This window comes from Biomphalaria glabrata, chromosome 11, assembly GCF_947242115.1.
Source record: "Biomphalaria glabrata chromosome 11, xgBioGlab47.1, whole genome shotgun sequence".
In the NCBI taxonomy this organism is placed as follows: domain Eukaryota; kingdom Metazoa; phylum Mollusca; class Gastropoda; family Planorbidae; genus Biomphalaria; species Biomphalaria glabrata.
This window is the reverse complement of record NC_074721.1, coordinates 26,596,692-26,619,695: the sequence shown is the minus strand read 5'-3', so window position 1 is coordinate 26,619,695 and position 23,004 is coordinate 26,596,692. Positions and strand designations below refer to the sequence as shown.

The window sequence follows — 23,004 nt, the reverse complement described above, 5'->3', positions numbered from 1 at the left end:
GAGTCCAAACATTAGAAACAACGACTTAAGTCTTTAACATTAAAAACAACGTCTGGAATCTTTAACATTAGAAACAACGTCTGGAGTCCTAACATTAGAAACAACGTCTGGAGTCCTAACATTAGAAACAACGACTTAAGTCTTTAACATTAAAAACAACGTCTGGAATCTTTAACATTAGAAATAACGTCTGAAGTTTTTAACAATAGAAATAACGTCTGGAGTCTTTAACATTAGAAACAACGTATGGAGTCCTAACATTAGAAACAACGTCTGAAGTCTTTAACATTAGAAACAACGTCTGGATTCTTTAACATTAGAAACAACGTCTGGATTCTTTAACATTAGAAACAACGTCTGAAGTCTTTAACATTAGAAACAACGTCTGGAGTCCTAACATTAGAAACAACGTCTGGAGTCTTTAACATTAGAAACAACGTCTGGAGTCTTAACATTAGAAACAACGTCTGGAGTCCTAACATTAGAAACAACGTCTGGAGTCTTAACATTAGAAACAACGACTTAAGTCTTTAACATTAAAAACAACGTCTGGAATCTTTAACATTAGAAATAACGTCTGGAGTCCTAACATTAGAAACAACGTCTGGAGTCCTAACATTAGAAACAACGACTTAAGTCTTTAACATTAAAAACAACGTCTGGAATCTTTAACATTAGAAACAACGTCTGGAGTCCTAACATTAGAAACAACGTCTGGAGTCCTAACATTAGAAACAACGACTTAAGTCTTTAACATTAAAAACAACGTCTGGAATCTTTAACATTAGAAATAACGTCTGAAGTTTTTAACAATAGAAATAACGTCTGGAGTCTTTAACATTAGAAACAACGTATGGAGTCCTAACATTAGAAACAACGTCTGAAGTCTTTAACATTAGAAACAACGTCTGGATTCTTTAACATTAGAAACAACGTCTGGATTCTTTAACATTAGAAACAACGTCTGGAGTCTTTAACATTAGAAACAACGTCTGGATTCTATAACATTAGAAACAACGTCTGGATTCTTTAACATTAGAAACAACGTCTGGAGTCTTAACATTAGAAACAACGTCTGGATTCTTTAACATTAGAAACAACGTCTGGATTCTATAACATTAGAAACAACGTCTGGATTCTTTAACATTAGAAACAACGTCTGAAGTCTTTAACATTAGAAACAACGTCTGGAGTCTTTAACATTAGAAACAACGTCTGAAGTCTTAACATTAGAAACAACGTCTGGAGTTTTTAACATTAGAAACAACGTCTATAATTATCATAACGTCACATAATACTTGACTTTCGTGACAGATACTCTCGTATGCAAAACGTATCTCTTTTTTCTCGGAAATGTTTCTCTGTAACTGGCTTACCACTACACATTCACTGGCTTACCACTACACATTGACTGGCTTACCACTACACATTGACTGCCTTACCACTACACATTGACTGCCTTACCACTATACATTGACTGGCTTACCATTACACATTGACTGCCTTACCACTACACATTGACTGACTTACCACTACACATTGACTGCCTTACCACTACACATTGACTGAGTTACCACTACACATTGACTGCCTTACCACTACATAATAACTAGCTTACCTTTACACATTGACTGGCTTACCACTAAACAATGACTGGCTTACCACTACACATTGACTACCTTACCATTACACAATGACTAACTTACCACTACACATTGACTGCCTTACCACTAAACAATGACTGGCTTATTACTACACAATGACTGCCTTACCACTACACAATGACTGGCTTACCACTACACATTGAATGCCTTACCACTACACATTGACTGCCTTACCACAGCACAATGACTGGCTTACCACTACACAGTGACTGCCTTACCACTACACATTGACTGCCTTACCACTATACAAATACTGCCTTACTAGTAAACATTGACTGCCTTACCACTGCACAATGACTTGTTTACCACTACACAATGACTGACTTACCACTATACAATGACTGGCTTACCACTACACAATGACTGACTTACCACTACACATTGACTGGCTTACCACTTCATATTAACTGCCTTACCACTACACATTGACTGCCTTACCACTACACATTGACTGCCTTACCACTACACATTGACTACCTTACCACTTCACAATGACTGCCTTACCACTATACAAATACTGCCTTACCAGTACGCATTGACTGCCTTACCACTACACAATGATTGTCTTACCACTGCACAATGACTGACTTACTACTACACAATGACTGACTTACCACTACACATTGACTGCCTTACCACTACACATTGACTGCCTTACCACTACACAATGACTGGCTTAACACTACACAATGACTGACTTACCACTACACAATGACTGACTTACCACTACACAATGGCTGACTTACTACTACACAATGACTGGCTTAACACTACACAATGACTGACTTACCACTACACAATGACTGACTTACTACTACACAATGACTGGCTTAACACTACACATTGACTGCCTTACCACTACACAATGACTGGCTTAACACTACACAATGACTGACTTACCACTACACAATGACTGACTTACCACTACACAATGACTGGCTTAACACTACACAATGACTGACTTACCACTACACAATGACTGACTTACCACTACACAATGACTGACTTACCACTACACAATGACTGACTTACTACTACACATGGAGTGCCTTACCACTACATATTAACTGCCTTTATACTACACATTGACTAGCTTACCACTACACAATGACTGGCTTACCACTACACAATGACTGACTTACCACTACACATTGACTGGCTTACCACTACACATGGATTGCCTTACCACTACATATTAACTGCCTTACCACTACACATTGACTGGCTTACCACTACACATTAACTGCTTTACCACTACACATGGACTGCCTTACCAGTACACATTGACTACCTTACCAGTACAAATTGAGGGACTTCATCTTTTTATCCCTAGATTTAGAACTAGGTCAGTCTGGTGATGAAAGACTCCAAACCCAATTCGAAACAAACTTCGTTTGATGATGGGCTAAAAGACGTCAAGTAAATATCTCGTCATAAGGACGACCATGGCGTCATAGACGTCTCCATCACGTAGTAACCTTGTGCCTCGGCTTGAGCGAAATTTGAATAAAACATTTTCACCTCACCACTTTTACTCAGCCACACTTTCAGCCACACTGAACCACATACACAGCCACATTGAACCACATACACAGCCACATTGAACCACCCACGCAATCTTTTCACGCGCATGGAAGCATGTTTTTTTTATATATATTATAGTTTTTATATTTCCCGTAGCGCTGCACATTCCAATCGGGAATTAGCTTACAGACAGACAGACAGACAGACAGACTCACACGCAAATGATCTCAGGAAAGAAAAAAAAAAACATTAATATAAGCAGGTAGATTCAGACAGCGTTTTCTTTATGATCTAAAAACTTCATCTCTCAATAATGCATATGGAAAATGTAGATACGATTATGGCCTGAAGATTAGTGAAAGCTTTTCCATATCTCTACGTCCTTCGAAAATTGAGGGTTTTTTTTTAGCTTTGGAGGTTTAGTTTTTGTTTTTTTTTCGTGGATAGATTTCGCTTAACTTGGAATTTCTGTTCATTTAGAAAACATTGACACATTGAGTACACAATATATTTCTATTGACACTTGTTGTGTTTTTTTCCCATCTTCCACACTTAGTTCATAGTTTGAAGTTTGCCTTAACTATGGAATCTCTCAAATGGCTTCCTAAAACAAAGCGAGGAAGAACTCTTACAAAGGCTGAGGTACATTGATTGGAGATTCCGAATTAAGTCACCACCAAAGACGCGAAGAGATGGCCAAAAAAAAGTGCCGGTTAATTATACATTTTTACAAGCAGCCAAATATAGTAACTAAGGAATTATCAACACAAAACAAACAAAAAACTTATCTAAAAAAGATCATTATGTCTTTTATACAACTTATAGAACGATTATTTTGCTCTAAATAATTAGTGAATGTTAGGGTTAGGGTTAGGGTTAGGTTTAGAGATAGGGTTAGGGTTAGAGTTAAAGTTAGGGTTAGAGTTAGGGTTAGGGTTAGGGTTAGAATATATTTTTACCCCATCATAAATCTACTAGACTTTTTAATATTCAAATGCTAGTCATTTAGATTTAGACCTTACACACACACATAACACACACACACATAAACACACACTTCATAATTAGAAACAAATGCTAATTAATAAAATATCAGTAGAAAGAAAAGTCAAGACTTTAAAATACCTCACATGTGGTCATTATCAAGTTGAAACTTTAAATTAAAAGTACTTCATATGTTGACATCAGAAAGCAGAAGAAGGAAAGACAATGTTTAAAAAGTTTTATGTTCAATTATTTTACTCTTCCGATTTGACATCAAAATGAGTTGATTCATTTCTACTAAAAAAAAAAAGAACTCAAACATCAAACTGTAAGTGAAACATCGAGATAAAATCTCTGCGAGGTAGAAAGTCTTTGAGATGCTCTTTTCATATGCCAATCTGAAGGTCGTGACCTCTGCTGCTGATTTTCTTTTGAACAAGAATGTCAAGGACATGGAGTTCGACACACATTTGAACGACGAGAAAGTTTTGTGGTTCTGTGAAGAGTGTAAACTATAAGTTGATATTACATGTCTGAAGTTTTATGTACATTTTGTATGTTACAAGTTTAATGTTTCAAGTTTTATGTTTAAAGTTTTATGTTAGAACTCTAATGTTTTAAGTTTTATGTTACAAGTTTTATGTTTCAAGTTTTATGTTACAAGTTTTATGTTTCAAGTTTTAGGTTTCAAATTTTAGGTTTCAAGTTTTATGTTACAAGTTTGATGTTTAAGTTTTATGTTGTAGTTTTTGTTTGAAGTTTGATGTTTCAAGTTTTTTGTTACAAGTTTTATGTTTCAAGTTTAATGTTTTAGTTAACTTTTATGTTTCAAGTTTTATGTTTGAAGTTTGATGTTTCAAGTTTTATGTTTAAGTTAAAGTTTTATGTTTCAAGTTTGATGTTTGAAGTATGATGTTTGAAGTTTGATGTTCAAGTTTGCTGTTTTAAATTTAATGTTCAAGTTTTATGTACAAGTTTTATGTGTATGTTTCTTATTATATTTTAATGTAAAACTTCTAAACGTTTAATCTTTAACTGGTTTAAAAATTAAATGGACTTTTAATAGTGTTGCTGTTATTAATTGTTCAACGCATTCGTCAAGAAATTATTTTGTTGGGTTGAGCTTACTGTAGGCTATCATTTCTTCTTCATGTGAACATAAACATCAGCTGCATAGATTCAAAGCATCATGATGTGAACATAAACATCAGCTGCATAGATTCAAAGCATCATGATCTGAACATAAACATCAGCTGCATAGATTCAAAGCATCATGATGTGAACATAAACATCAGCTGCATAGATTCAAAGCATCATGATGTGAACATAAACATCAGCTGCATAGATTCAAAACATCATGATGTGAACATAAACATCAGCTGCATAGATTCAAAGCATCATGATCTGAACATAAACATCAGCTGCATAGATTCAAAGCATCATGATGTGAACATAAACATCAGCTGCATAGATTCAAAGCATCATGATCTGAACATAAACATCAGCTGCATAGAGTCAAAGCATCATGATCTGAACATAAACATCAGCTGCATAGAGTCAAAGCATCATGATCTGAACATAAACATCAGCTGCATAGATTCAAAGCATCATGATGTGAACATAAACATCAGCTGCATAGATTCAAAGCATCATGATGTGAACATAAACATCAGCTGCATAGATTCAAAACATCATGATGTGAACATAAACATCAGCTGCATAGATTCAAAGCATCATGATCTGAACATAAACATCAGCTGCATAGATTCAAAGCATCATGATGTGAACATAAACATCAGCTGCATAGATTCAAAGCATCATGATCTGAACATAAACATCAGCTGCATAGAGTCAAAGCATCATGATCTGAACATAAACATCAGCTGCATAGAGTCAAAGCATCATGATCTGAACATAAACATCAGCTGCATAGATTCAAAGCATCATGACGTGAACATAAACATCAGCTGCATAGAGTCAAAGCATCATGATCTGAACATAAACATCAGCTGCATAGAGTCAAAGCATCATGAATCAGTTAAACTCCACATGGTAATAGACCGTAGTTACGCTTTCACCATAATGACCAGCAAATTGTAACTGGCCTTTAGAATTAAAATCCTAATCGTCTGTTTGGTGCACTCTAGAGAGAAACACTCAGTTTTCTGATTCATAATGACGTTGTAATCCTCTACTGGAGAACTTGATATAATACTCAAACTAGGTCAAGGTTGGGGTTCTCAAAAAGTGGTACAATGACAAAGATCCACAAAGAGGTTTATGAATGATCTCCCTTTCATCCAGAAGTTCTCTATCGAGACCTCTACATCTATCGGACTTAACTAACCAGCTAGCCAGCGTTGCGTCAATAATGTTCTACTTTCTGAGGTACAGTCTTTCATTTCAGACACTAGAGTGTGATCAAGTCATTTCATTCTCAAAACTCGCTATTTCAGAAACATTGGAAATAGCCAGAGAACTTACGCAGAGAAATAAATAAGAGATAAAATATAGTAGAATGACTTGACAGAAACATCATTGAACTCAAATGAAATAGTACTGTTTATAAATGGCCTAACTTAGAAAGATTAAGGAAGAGCCCAGCTGAGATCTTCATTTGTTGACACCATATCGAATTGTGTACAAATTATCATACCTCTACTATCGTATTCGTGACTATGACTACGACAATTTATCTGTTAAACAAATGTAGAACTCATAATGAAATAACGTGCATGCACTTTTTACCAGACAGACAGACAGACAGATTGAGTTGAAATTCTAGAAAAAAACTATCAAGTTCCTCAAACTAGAAACTGAATGTATTTACTTCTAATGAATTGGAGACGGACCGACAGACAACTCAAATACAAAATGGCTTCTCTCCACAAGACCCGACAAAAGAAAAGCAAGACCATGCGAACTGCCGCCTTCTGTCTCGGTAGTAACAAGTAACACTGAACACATTGAGCACAACAGTTTCGTCAGCGTTTCAATCAACGATGTCAATCATGCACTATATCTTGCTGTTTAATTGAAACCACCAGTGGCCCTTTTCATTTCAAAGATACTAACTTAAAAGACGACAGAATAGCATAAACACAATAACAAGGTAGGCGGGGGGGGGGGAGCTACAAATCGAGTCTCAATGTTTCAGCCTATTGGAACTACCAACAAATCAAAGAACTAGATCTTCTCTCAACGTCCAACGTCACATCCGTTACGTCAACCTGTACGAGTCAAACTTTTCACTGGGAAAAATAGTAATATTATTACACTTACAGCTGGACAATGAGTTTACCTGTGTAACAAAAAGATAATCTCTGGCTAATTAACTCTTGGCTAATAAACTCTTTACTAATTAGCTCTGGGCTAATAAACTCTTGACTAATTAACTCTGGGCTAATAAACTCTTGACTTAGTAACTTTGGGCTAATAAACTCTTTACTAATTAGCTCTGGCCTAATAAACTCTTGGCTAATTAACTCTGGGCTAACAAACTCTTGACTAACTCTGGGCTAATAAACTCTTCACTAATTAGCTCTGAGCTAATAAACTATTGACTAATTAACTTGGTGAAACTTAGTCTGAAGTCACTGAGAGGTATCATTAAAATAACGATTGACTGACAGTCATGTCACGTGATACGTAAGTTACAGCTCATTTATCTTATAAATGCTTATCAGCTTACTTACTGGACACCTTCCACTATTGGCGACAGCTCAACTAGACGTTGAAGGACACAACCCAGACATTGACTGATACGCCTACAAGACTTGACCAAAGGCTATTGCTAGAGGATCACAAGCACAGACGATAATTCAGTTTTTCGAACTTTTTTTTCCGTAACTTGTCCTTCCATCAGGAGGAACTTACTTAATAGGAACATAAACTTAATAGGAACGTAAACTTAATAGGATCATAAACTTAATAGGAACGTAAACTTAATAGGAACGTAAACTTAATAGGAACATAAACTTAGTAGGAACGTAAACTTAATAGGAACGTAAACTTAATAGGAACGTAAACTTAATAGGAACATAAACTTAGTAGGAACGTAAACTTAATAGGAACGTAAACTTAATAGGAACATAAACTTAATAGGAACATAAACTTAATAGGAACATAAACTTAATAGGAACATAAACTTAATAGGAACATAAACTTAATAGGAACATAAACTTAATAGGAACATAAACCTAATAGGAACATAAACCTAATAGGAACATAAACCTAATAGGAACATAAACTTAATAGGAACATAAACTTAATAGGAACATAAACTTAATAGGAAAGTAAAACTTGAACTGGAGAAACGCCGAGAACAAACTTATGGTTTGGACAATCTTTCAACAGAATGACTTGGTCAAGCTGACCCTCTAGGGAGTCGTAAAGAGATACGGGGGTTAAGTGTGGTCAAAATGTTTTGGACGATGTAATTGAATGAACCAGACTGACACGCTTCTTTGGGTGGGTTCAAATATTTGAAGTAGTGGTTATTTAGCTATCTGCATTTTAGTTTCACAGAATGTAAGACAAGATTGTTTTCAATTTATGTGACATCGAGTTGTAAGAATTAGGAGGATTTCTTTCTTACTACTACTACTACCTCCTTCAGTCGCCAAGCGACTATGGATCATCTCATGGAAATGAGATGAATGCCTGGGCATGAGCTGTGGTCGGAACGATGTCGCCCACCCATCAGTTCCCCCCTCTCCACGCAGCTGATGCATCCAATCATGTACATGATGTACATTAATCATAAAATAAAGCACAAAGAATTGGAAATCATAGATGTGAACTACTTTAAATATTTGAGACTAATTAGACTTAAATGTCTTCTTAATTAGTTTTATTTTTTTAAAGCTTATATCAAATCGGTGGTAATTAATAATTATATCAAAAAATGGGAACTAACTATTGAGAGATATGGTAGTAAGTTCTTCCCCTCAGATCAACTGTGTTTATTTATACTTTGCTTGTTTCATGTCTATCTTCTATTTCTGTATTTTTTATTTGGTTATTCGATGACCTTTCTTTCTGCAGACGTCGCAACTTATGTGACGATTTTACAAATATATCACTTTGCGCTTAAAAATTGGGCGTTTATCAATTTCATCTTAGTGGATGCAGACTTGAAGAAGTCAAACAGATTTTTAAAACCTCTTTTATCTGTCCACTCTGGAATAGACTTTTTTTTTTGGGGGGGGGGGAATAATCAAGAATAAAACAAAGTCAACCTTTACAAATAAAACAATTATTTATTATTTAGCAACTGCCCGAATTGCATAAACAAAGACAACAAATACAAAGTTGAACAAATAAACAAAGACAACAAATACAAAGTTGAACAAATGAACTAAGACAATAAATACAAAGTTGTACAAATGAACAAAGACAACAAAAACAAAGTTGAACAAATGAACAAAGACAACAAAAACAAAGTTGAACAAATAAACAAAGACAACAAAAGCAAAGTTGAACAAATAAACAAAGACAACAAAAGCAAAGTTGAACTGTTTCCAAAAATAAAATTGGTTAGGTCAACGTGATTTGTGTAGTCAACGAAAACATTTTACTCAGCAAAGGCAACGTAGTCAGTTTAATTAACTAAAACAATTTGGTCAGCCCAATTAAATTAGTCAATTTAGTCCGCCCAGTCAACCTAGTCAATTTAGTTCGCCCAAACAACCTAGTCTATTTAGTTCGCCCAGTCAACCTAGTCAATTTATTCCGAACAGTCAACGTAGTCAATTTAGTTCGCCCAGTCAACGTAGTCAATTTAGTCCACCCAGTCAACGTAGCCAATTTAGTTCGTCCAGTCAACGTAGTCAATTTAGTTCGCCCAGTGAACGTAGTCAATTTAGTTCGCCCAGTCAATGTAGTCAATTTAGTTGCCCAGTCCACCTAGTCAATTTAGTTTGCCCAGTCAACGTAGTCAATTTAGTTTGCCCAGTCAACGTAGTCAATTTAGTTTGCCCAGTCAACGTAGTCAATTTAGTTTGCCCAGTCAACGTAGTCAATTTAGTTCGCCCAGTCAACGTAGTCAATTTAGTTCACCTAGTCAATTTAGTCCGCCCAGTCAACGTAGTCAATTTAGTTTGCCCAGTCCACCAAGTCAATTTAGTTCGCCCAGTCAACGTAGTCAATTTAGTCCGCACAGTCAATGTAGTCAATTTAGTTCGCCCAGTGAACGTAGTCAATTTAGTTCGCCCAGTGAACGTAGTCAATTTAGTTCGCCCAGTCAACGTAGTCAATTTAGTTTGCCCAGTCAACATAGTCAATTTAGTTTGCCCGGTCAACGTAGTCAATTTAGTTTGCCCAGTCAACGTAGTCAATTTAGTTTGCCCAGTCAACGTAGTAAATTTAGTTCGCCCAGTCAACGTAGTCAATTTAGTTTGCCCAGTCAACGTAGTCAATTTAGTTTGCCCAGTCAACCTTGTCAATTTAGTTTGCCCAGTCCACCTAGTCAATTTAGTCCTCCCAGTCAACGTAGTCAATATAGTTTGCCCAGTCCACCTAGTCAATTTAGTTAGCCCAGTCAACGTAGTCAATTTAGTTCGCCCAGTCAACGTAGTTAATTTAGTCCGCCCACTCAACGTAGTCAATTTAGTTCGCCCAAATAACCTAGTTATTTTAGTCCGCCCAATCAACGTAATCAGTTTAATTAGCAAGTTTACGTAGTCCTTGTAGTCGACTCGACATTACGTTCGTTTGTTAGATTTCTTTAATCCTGCCTGTAACCTTGTGACTTGAAGAAGTCCTTGCTCTAGTATCCGTGACCTTGTCTTTTCTTGTCTGTAATTTCACTGTCCCCAAACTTCCACGAGAATACTTGTGTCGTGACCTTCGTCTCTGAGCGAGCTCTTCACTGTCTAGAGTTGAACTCTTCATTGTTCGTTTCGAATTGTTCCTTTGATGAATTAACTTTTGGCTTCGAGAGTTTTGTTGTTGTTCTTAACTCGTCTATTTTGAAGACTAGGTATGAAGTTCAATTAAACATAAGATGCCAGTTTGTCTTTTACGATTAAATTATCATTTTACTGTACACAGGTACACACCTCAGAGGATACACTTGAAAAGTTCACTCAGTTCATATATACAATGTTATTACATAATAAAGTCACAGTTGAGTCTATGTCTGTCACTGATGATGTCGTCGCCTTTAAGTTCAAATGGCAATCGATTCTTAAATATAAACTATCCCCTAATAACCATATTTCAGGAACATCACCACACGCCCACTATATAGTGCAACGGCTAAGCTATATAATGTCGTGATAACATTCATTATATATCTATTTTATTTCAGCAAGATTAATGGTCTGTAATTAAACCCTGTGTCATTAAATTAAACATTCCCCCTGCGTGAAAGCTAATTATGTTTTTCTACAATCCCCGCAGTATGACCATTTACTAATAATACTATCATTGAACTAATCGCCTTCCACGAAACAGAGTTTTGAGATAAAGGTTTTAACTAAACTAAGATCAGACCAACTAAGTCTGTCTACTTTTTTGTTTAGTGTAACAGAAGTTTGGAGAGGATCAAGCAAGGCGACGAGCTCTACACACGAGAACTTATTGATTCAACAGGAAGCGTGCTTCACTCTACTATTTAACAACACATTTGAGATGTGGGGCTGGGCGAGACCAATAGTTATAGAAGACCTGAACACTGACCTGCAACGTCACATCCTGTGGGCAGTGGAGGCCCATAGCTTGTTGCCATGTCACAGGTCTGTACCATGTGGCCACTAGCTATTGGTCTCCACTGCCCACAGGTTATGACGTTGCAGGTCAGTGTTGAGGCCTACTATAATGAATGGCCTCGGGCTCAGCCGCTTGGCTACCTATCAAGGAGACTCAAGCTCGAATCCCGACTCGAGGAGAGTTGTATTTGCTGAGCGTTTCAAGACAGCACGGAAACCTTCTCCCAGATACCTCCCCCCCCCCCACACACACACATGTCACCACAATAGATTAGACCAGAGCGCAATGAGCGTGATAGAAATAAGAAAGATACGCTAAATAAAAGTTATTTAAAAATGTGTCGTTTAATAGCAATTAAAAATATCATTTAATAAATGTTTTGGTCAGCTGTTTAACGACTATGGTTCATTCCATGGAGCATTTCTTTTCGTGTCTAGAAAGTCTTCTTCTAATGAGACATTCACCAACTCGGTAAATGTGGCCAGATTGGGTGTTAGAGGAGACATTCGCCTTCATATATTTCAGTAATCACAAGTTTATTTCAAACCATGACGTTTTTTTTTCATAAGCTCTAAAAGAGTTTCGACGTTCATATAAGGTTTAGTTTCCAGAGAGATCTGCAACAAGAGTCAAAAAGATTCCATTCGATTGTATTGTACATTTATGTTGTGTGTATTCTATTCAAGCGATTCCAAGTTCCAGAATAAAAGCTTTGTATTTATTGTTGTGGGATCTTAGTTTTGAATTTCAAGTTTGTATTTGTGTATCTCCGGCATCATGCTAGTGTTTGAGTGTTCAGTCATTGTTTTAAAAGAGAGTAGCATACACAATTACAAGATCAGTAACAGATAGTCTGATCGGCACAATCTCATCGTAACATCAAGACATCGTTTTCATATGGCACTCAAACATATATCGTCACAAAGTTTATGTGAAAGATCAGATAGAGAAGTAGGTCGTTAAGAAAATACAGGAAAGAATACACTTCCCTAGAGTTACAACACTACACTACCCTAGAGTTACAACACTACACTACCCTAGAGCTACAACACTACACTACCCTAGAGTTACAACACTACACTACCCTAGAGTTACAACACTACACTACCCTAGAGCTACAACACTACACTACCCTAGAGTTACAACACTACACTACCCTAGAGTTACAACACTACACTACCCTAGAGTTACAACACTACACTACCCTAGAGCTACAACACTACACTACCCTAGAGTTACAACACTACACTACCCTAGAGTTACAACACTACACTACCCTAGAGCTACAACACTACACTACCCTAGCGTTACAACACTACACTACCCTAGAGCTACAACACTACACTACCCTAGAGTTACAACACTACACTACCCTAGAGCTACAACACTACACTACCCTAGAGTTACAACACTACACTACCCTAGAGTTACAACACTACACTACCCTAGAGTTACAACACTACACTACCCTAGAGCTACAACACTACACTACCCTAGAGTTACAACACTACACTACCCTAGAGTTACAACACTACACTACCCTAGAGCTACAACACTACACTACCCTAGCGTTACAACACTACACTACCCTAGAGCTACAACACTACACTACCCTAGAGTTACAACACTACACTACCCTAGAGCTACAACACTACACTACCCTAGAGTTACAACACTACACTCCCCTAGAGTTACAACACTACACTCCCCTAGAGCTACAACACTACACTACCCTAGAGTTACAACACTACACTACCCTAGAGTTACAACACTACACTCCCCTAGAGTTACAACACTACACTACCCTAGAGTTACAACACTACACTACCCTAGAGTTACAACACTACACTACCCTAGAGTTACAACACTACACTACCCTAGAGCTACAACACTACACTACCCTAGAGTTACAACACTACACTACCCTAGAGTTACAACACTACACTACCCTAGAGCTACAACACTACACTACCCTAGCGTTACAACACTACACTACCCTAGAGTTACAACACTACACTACCCTAGAGTTACAACACTACACTACCCTAGAGCTACAACACTACACTACCCTAGAGTTACAACACTACACTACCCTAGAGCTACAACACTACACTACCCTAGAGCTACAACACTACACTACCCTAGAGCTACAACACTACACTACCCTAGAGTTACAACACTACACTACCCTAGAGCTACAACACTACACTACCCTAGAGCTACAACACTACACTACCCTAGAGCTACAAAACTACACTACCCTAGAGCTACAACACTACACTACCCTAGAGCTACAACACTACACTACCCTAGAGCTACAACACTACACTACCCTAGAGCTACAACACTACACTACCCTAGAGCTACAACACTACACTACCCTAGAGCTACAACACTACACTACCCTAGCGTTACAACACTACACTACCCTAGAGTTACAACACTACACTACCCTAGAGCTACAACACTACACTACCCTAGAGCTACAACACTACACTACCCTAGCGTTACAACACTACACTACCCTAGAGCTACAACACTACACTACCCTAGCGTTACAACACTACACTACCCTAGAGCTACAACACTACACTACCCTAGAGCTACAACACTACACTACCCTAGCGTTACAACACTACACTACCCTAGAGCTACAACACTACACTACCCTAGCGTTACAACACTACACTACCCTAGAGCTACAACACTACACTCCCCTAGAGCTACAACACTACACTACCCTAGAGCTACAACACTACACTACCCTAGCGTTACAACACTACACTACCCTAGAGTTACAACACTACACTCCCCTAGAGTTACAACACTACACTACCCTAGAGCTACAACACTACACTACCCTAGAGCTACAACACTACACTACCCTAGCGTTACAACACTACACTACCCTAGAGCTACAACACTACACTACCCTAGCGTTACAACACTACACTACCCTAGAGATACAACACTACACTACCCTAGAGCTACAACACTACACTACCCTAGAGCTACAACACTACACTACCCTAGAGTTACAACACTACACTACCCTAGAGCTACAACACTACACTACCCTAGAGCTACAACACTACACTACCCTAGAGTTACAACACTACACTACCCTAGAGTTACAACACTACACTACCCTAGAGCTACAACACTACACTACCCTAGAGCTACAACACTACACTACCCTAGAGCTACAACACTACACTACCCTAGAGTTACAACACTACACTACCCTAGAGCTACAACACTACACTACCCTAGAGCTACAACACTACACTACCCTAGAGCTACAACACTACACTACCCTAGAGCTACAACACTACACTACCCTAGAGTTACAACACTACACTACCCTAGAGTTACAACACTACACTACCCTAGAGCTACAACACTACACTACCCTAGAGTTACAACACTACACTACCCTAGAGCTACAACACTACACTACCCTAGAGCTACAACACTACACTACCCTAGAGCTACAACACTACACTACCCTAGAGTTACAACACTACACTACCCTAGAGTTACAACACTACACTACCCTAGAGCTACAACACTACACTACCCTAGAGCTACAACACTACACTACCCTAGAGCTACAACACTACACTACCCTAGAGTTACAACACTACACTACCCTAGAGCTACAACATTACACTACCCTAGAGCTACAACACTACACTACCCTAGAGCTACAACACTACACTACCCTAGAGCTACAACACTACACTACCCTAGAGCTACAACACTACACTACCCTAGAGCTACAACACTACACTACCCTAGCGTCCCTTCTTAAGACCAATGTGTCACTAGGACCCAACAATAGTCCTAAGTCAAATGGACAACCGTAATCTCCAAGTTCAGTGTCCACCGGTCAGTAAGACAATAAATAGTAACACTGACCAGACCACTGTGTCCAGGATATTTATCTAGTGAGCTAGACAGATCATTGCTTTGGACCAAATGTCCGTTTGAATCACAATAGCTCACATTAGTTCACTAGATCACTAGCAAGGCCAGGGCTGCTTTACTCCAACAGTCTACGTTAAATTGTAAATAAAATAACAGCTTCCTTCATCAGAGTAGCGTGACATTGAAGAAAGAGAAAAGACTTGTACGAATGTTCTTACATACACATTAGCTTGATCAATGTTTAGGATTGTGGATAGAGAGATGAATGGTTGAATATAGAGATATATTAAAACAGCTAGAAGGAGAGCTGAAGATGAATGATTGGATAACCAAATGAATGGTTAGATAGCTAAATAGATTGTTGGGTAGATAGAGAGATTGTAGGATGTCATGTTGTGTACTAAGAACAGACTATAAATTATTGTATAGAGGGATTCAAGAAACACCCGGGGAGGGGGGATATCTAGTGACAGATATCTAGAGCTTTGGGCTACTAGTCAGTAGTCTACATCTATAATTAGATGTACTTTTATCTAGATAAGTTCTAAATTTAAGTCTAGTACAAATCTGGTAGCATCTAGATCTAGACTATAATTATTTAGAGCTATATCTAAATCTAGAATAATCTATATTTACTTTAATTCTATTATAGGTGCCTGACATTTTAAAATATTTCTTTTTCTAGATCTAGTCTAGATGAATTAGAACTAATCAATTTATTAATTCCTAATCAGTTTGAAGTCTTCATATAAACTGACACATTGAAAGGAACTCCGCTTTATTTAGATCTAGATCTGCAAGATCTAGAATAGATAGTCAACATTTAAATATTCGCGCGTCAGCGTGCACGAAAACAAAAAAAAAGCGATACTATCTCGCAGTACTTGTATGCAACTCTGTATACATCGATGTTTGAATAGTTGATACATGAATTAGTAAATAATTTCATGGAGTCATTACATGAAGTTCAATTAAATGTATAACTTGATACGTAAACTTGATTCAAATTTGAAAATGTATTCGTCTATAATAGAGACACAAACTGAATATTAAAGTTTGTATAACAGTCAAGTCTTCAATATGTTCTTGATATTTACATGTGCTGCCAACAGAGAATAATAATGTGTCTTCTATTTCAGGTGATTGTGAAACCGATGCAGTCTCTGGCCAAGAGACCTCGGATCTGGTTAAAGATCGCCATCTCCTGGATCATCAGTCTGATCCTTCCCATCCCCCAGCTCTTCATTTTCTTACAGTACAACGACGGCCTGAAGTACGACGGCACTCCCAAGAGAATCTGCGGCAGCAAAGGTTACACAGCCCAGTGGCAACGCAAAGCTTACTTCACCTTCACCACTGTGTACATTCTGGTCATACCCATCAGCATCATGATGTATTGTTACGTCAAGATCATCAGAGTCGTCTGGGTCAGGGCCAAGAACGAGTCCCGGAGGCGACCCTCCTGCTTAATACCACCACGGCCCCCGGCCACCACGCCTGCTCCTACCGCGCCGCCCAAGCAGTTGTCAGAGACCTACGATAAAGGCGGCAAAGGCGGCGTCCGGTGCGGCTGTGACGGTGACGCAGAGATGAGACTTCCCGTGGTCAGCTGGGCTAAGAGCGCGAAGGAGAAGAAGGACTCAAATGACAACGCCGAGGACAAAAAGAAAGTGATTGATTTCAGCGAAGACATGCACCCGGGCTCCCCCAGGATGAGCGTGCGGCGAAGCCTGGTCACGGCGTCGAAGCGCCGAGCGTTGATCATGACGCTGAGCGTTGTGATTAGCTTCTTAGTGTGCCAGCTGCCTTACTTCATCGTGACTCTCATCCGTATATACAGCGACTACAGGGTCAAACTGGAGAGCCTGAAAATTTTTAGTGAGTTCATGGTCATGGTCCACAGCACGCTCAATCCAATTCTCTATGGGCTCTTCACTCTCAGGCAGTACCACCTGAAATTCCTTTTCTCCATCCTCACGTGTTCCAATAGAGCATCCCCTACACCTGGCGCCCGAGCATCGCCTTCCTTGGGCACCAGACAAAGCTCTTTGGACGAACGCCACCAGTTGCTGAACAGCGTCCGTTCAAAGTTCACACTGCGCACTAACACTTGTGACAGCGGAATCGTTTCACACACAGGAAGTGACCAAAAAGTTCCCAAAAAGAGTTTCCGACGTGAAAAGCACCCAAAGCAAATAGCCTCCACTACGGCTGTCATGGTGGTATCTTCTTCCCTTTCACAGCCATCTAGTGCGTCCATCTCCATCTTGAACAAATTCAAATTTAAAAAGCTACCTCCATACTCCAAAAAGACAAGAGCGCACTTCAAAGGGAAGCAACACAAAGACACATTACTCTTTGCCAACTCGGATGCCATCACATTAAAGAACAAACGCAGATCAAAGTCTATCGAAACCGAGCCTTCGGAGGTGGACATCTCAATCTCACCCGAGTACCATCAAGACTTCACCGAAAGCGGCGCCCTCATAGCCAACACCCACATCCTTAAAAAGAACGTCTCCCCTACATCTTGCCCCACCGTGGGCGCCACAGCCAACCGCAGCAAAACAGAGAATACAAAACATGTTTTCGACATGCATTCTACTTTTTCGGAAGTCGACGATTCGGACAAGTCCATCCACTGGATTCCTCAGGATGACCAGTTTATAATTGGTGGGTTAACAAGAGTGTGATAATTAGACGAATATTTTCTGCTTAATTAATTCTTATTTTAATTTATTTTGTACAAGCTCTCACTCCAATCACTCAGCACAGCTTTTATTTGATGTTTCTCTAAATGTGATTTCCTTCGGCCTCTAACAGCAAGTTCTGTGATTAATGTCATTATGTCATTTCATGTCATTGAGTGTCATTTCATTATGTTATCAGTGGATCTGCCTGGACATGATAACGATTAATTGCTTCACTTTAATGACAATTTTTTGTTGTTGTTCTTTGTGCAGTTCTACATGTCACAGAATGTTGTAATTAGAGTGAACGTTTGTACACAACTTTTGTGGGGAACATTGTCTTCACAATAGTTGTTTAGAAAGATATTTTAGTTTATATCTGCTGCCTTAGACCATTTTAGTGGAGTTTTATAATCAAGTTCATCACTTTACTGTTTTAAAGAATTCTATATGATACATAAGACATCTCTGTCAGAAATACGATCTAGACCAAACAGCGATCTAAAAATAAAAGGGTTACATTTGAAACGAAAGAGTGTCAGGACTCTATTTGAATAGATCACTGGCATTACAAACATTAAGATGACTTGTGCTACAAAGAGAAGTGGCTGCTTAACAATTTAAACCGGCACTGATTGAAATTGAACACAAGTTTTAACCACGTCCTTATCTTGTACATGTTCAGGTACACCTGATAGCTATTTATAGACTGTCTTGGATGGGTTAGCATTTATAAAATAATACAACTTTTTGTTTATTTTTTTAACTCTGTATAAAGATGTTAATTAAGTTCTTCTTTTAGACCTTGCGATAGATATGCAGATGAGGCCAACGGTTAACTAGATGTCATGTCGCCAGCACAACGACCAACCGCCTTTACTTTCCTATTTAAGTAAGATACCCATTAGAGTTTGTTAGACTAAAGGGGTGCCCTAAAAATCCCGAAATTCAAAACCCAAGCTTTCACCAAGATTCAAACCCAGGACCCTATTTGATCGGAAACCAAGCGCCAAGCGCCTAGCCACTCAGCCACCGCGCCCCCACTATTAACTCTGTGCTACACAGTAATCCCATATGACAAAGTTTAGCAATGAAATGAGATCATAAATCATAAGAGTCTGTTGGTTGATTTTTAGGTCTAGCTCATGTTTATTTTGGCCAATTTGACAGATGGCCGACTCAGACAAAAAAAAAAAGAAAACTATTTTATTGCTCAAGATCAGCTCAAAATCATTTCGAACTGGTGCTCTAAAGACAAATTAAAATCATGCTCATATTTTAAACGTAGCATAGTATCATTCACTTGAGTCGGACAATTTTTTTTCTCAAGAGTTGCTCAATTCAATTGGGACATGTTTTTCTAAAACGTATGGGGGGCTACGGGGCAAAGAAAACAAAAAAAAAAAAAATACAACACAAATAATACAACAAATAATAAACGTTTTTAAGAAAGTGAGTTTGAGACTCACAAACTCGTAGATGAGTCCTATGAGTCAGTCGTACTCACACATAAAAAGCATCAACAGATTCGGATAATTTTCTATTCTTTTGAATATCACGTGGATTCTATAAAATATTTCTGTAATGTGTACTGGTGCTCTGTGAACTATTGATTACTTGTTCTTTATTTCACTGTAACTTGCACAAGGGAAGATATAAACTATTCTCAAAAGCTGTTTAATTAAACATAGTCTGGCCCATAAGAGATAGAGTTAATTTAGAATTAATGTCAATTTTTACAAAGAGAATAAGGGTTCTAAAAGTTAGGTAATTTTGTATAGCCTAAAGCCTCTGCTAGGCTAAGGCAGTTGGCAGTTTGATTGAACAAGTCACAGAATCTTGTGTGTCCATTTTGGTTTTCCCTCTCGATTAAATTAGCTGCATAAACATAATAGAAATAGAAGTATCTCATGTTACATAGAAGTATGTCAAGTTACATATTTTATTTCAATGATTATTATTGTTACGATTTACATTTTAAAAAGCAACTCTCCTTTATTTGTGGCTTTTTGTTAAAGAAGGGATTTTCCCTATTTTTATAAGAGATACTCTTGTCAGTCTAGTCTATATTGGTTTTATACATTTTGCTGGCAGCTTACGATTCTAGGTCTTAATGTCAGATGCTGAAGAGATGTAGAATCAAGAAGCTAAAAAAAATGTAAAGAAAGCGCCCGTTAAGGGTTTACATTTGTTTACTTGAAATGGTGTGGTGTCAGAGCTCCAGACGTTGCATACACATATATGCAGATATTAAGTAAAGATGCTTTTCCAGGTTTTTTTTTTAATATTATTTCTTCCTCAAACTGCTACAGTGTTATCACCTTTAACCTAATTGTATTGTCATTTTTTTTTATGTCAGGGATATCTCCTAATGAATAATACGATTCTTGGAATTTAATTGTCAAGATATTATGTACAGAACTGCTACAGGAGAGGTGCAAGGAAGGTGCTGGGCAGGTGCAAGGAAGGTGCTGGGCAGGTGCAACGAAGGTCTTGGGAGACCTAGACTGGTGCTTGGGAGGGCCTAGACTGGTGCTTGGGAAGGCCTAGACTGGTGCTTGGAAGGGCCTAGACTGGTGCTTGGAAGGCCTAGACTGGTGCTTGGGAGGGCCTAGACTGGTGCTTGGGAGGGCCTAGACTGGTGCCTGGGAGGGCCTAGACTGGTGCTTCGAAGGGCCTAGACTGGTGCTTGGAAGGCATAGACTGGAGCTTGAGAGGGCCTAGACTGGTGCTCGGAAGGCCTATACTGGTGCTTGGGAGGGCCTAGACTGGTGCTTGGGAGGGCCTAGACTGGTGATTGGGAGGGCCTAGACTGGTGCTTGGGAGGGCCTAGACTGGTGATTGGGAGGGCCTAGACTGGTGCTTGGGAGGGCCTAGACTGGTGCTTGGAAGAGTCTAGGAAGTTGGTAGATAAGTGCTAGCGTAGGTTCTTGGTTGTTGTAAGATAGGTGCTAGATATGTGCTTGATAAGTGCTAAGTAAGATCAAAGTAGGTGCTAGGTAGCTTCTATTGTAGGTATCAGGTAGGTGATGGGAGGTGCTACGTTGGGGCTAGACAGATGCTAGGGTGGGGCTGTGGAGGTGTTAGGGTGTGGCTAGAGAGGTGCTGAGAAGGTTCTAGGGTGTGGCTAGAGAGGTGCTGAGAAGGTGCTAGGGTGTGGCTAGAGAGGTGCTGAGAAGGTGCTAGGGTGTGGCTAGAGAGGTGCTGAGAAGGTTCTAGGGTGTGGCTAGAGAGGTGCTGAGAAGGTGCTAGGGTGTGGCTAGAGAGGTGCTGAGAAGGTTCTAGGGTGTGGCTAGAGAGGTGCTGAGAAGGTGCTAGGGTGTGGCTAGAGAGGTGCTGAGAAGGTGCTAGGGTGTGGCTAGAGAGGTGCTGAGAAGGTGCTAGGGTGTGGCTAGAGAGGTGCTGAGAAGGTGTTAGGGTGTGGCTAGAGAGGTGCTGAGAAGGTTCTAGGGTGTGGCTAGAGAGGTGCTGAGAAGGTGCTAGGGTGTGGCTAGAGAGGTGCTGAGAAGGTGCTAGGGTGTGGCTAGAGAGGTGCTGAGAAGATTCTAGGGTGTGGCTAGAGAGGTGCTGAGAAGGTGCTAGGGTGTGGCTAGAGAGGTGCTGAGAAGGTGCTAGGGTGTGGCTAGACAGCTGCTAGGTAGGTACTGGGGAAGGGTTGGTGAGGTGCTAACTAGTCTTTACTTTCCCCGACGAATTTCAGACTCGGGGGCTCAGTCTTCAATGGGATTCGAACTCGTTGACCTATCATTTTATCATTCGGCTTAGAAGTGAACAGTAGAGACATTTCTTGCAAATGTCAAGTTATACACAAATTTAGGAACAAATGTGTTTGTGTGTATGTATGTATATCAATGAAATGTCTTAAAGCACAAAATGTCCAAACTGACTCTAGCATGATATGTGTCTCTTATGATTCATTGTTCTTATTTGATACAACTATAAAAAAGATTGCCTTCAATTAAAGCGACAGTAGATTTGATCTCACAAAGTCTGGTGTTTAGTTCTTTCTTGTAGCCTACGTCATCAACTTTCTCTTTGTTCGCCCTTTGAACCTTAGAAAAGTTTCACCCAATGGAAGAATGTCCAAACAAAACAAACTAAGAATCAGAAATTATTTTTGACTTTTGAAGTATAACAAAGTAGTTTATCTACTATTTGGTAGGAATTTACGACTAATTCTAAACACAGTAATCTCTTTTTTTTTTACAATATCTCTATTCAAGTCACAACTTCATGGAAGGTGGAACCTGGACACGGATCTCAAAAAACGGCTCTGATGATTTTTCTATAAATTAAACAGTTGATGTATATCGCTGGCCAAAAGGGGAAATCTCTAGTTTGACCGTTATAATTTTTCAAAGAAAACAAGATTAATTTAAATATGGCTATAAAACATGGCGTACACAGCCATAGTGTAGCGATAAATGAGTTGCTAATTATATTTAATACATTCCTAAGCTTTGCTTACATTCTTATCTAAATCTAATCTAACATAGATT

The 23,004-nt window shown here is 38.8% G+C and overlaps 1 protein-coding gene across 1 annotated transcript in view; it reads left to right on the top strand.

Annotated features, from left to right (window-relative positions):
* LOC106073531 (vasopressin V1a receptor-like) overlaps positions 1 to 22,493 on the top strand; it is a 185,775-nt gene extending 163,282 nt beyond the window's left edge. Inside the window, exon 6 of the mRNA XM_056004616.1 lies at positions 16,955 to 22,493. Coding sequence (XP_055860591.1) covers positions 16,955 to 18,508 — 1,554 coding nt within the window. The 3' untranslated portion in view covers positions 18,509 to 22,493. The remainder of the gene's footprint in view (positions 1 to 16,954) is intronic.
* Positions 22,494 to 23,004: the final 511 nt, after the last annotated feature.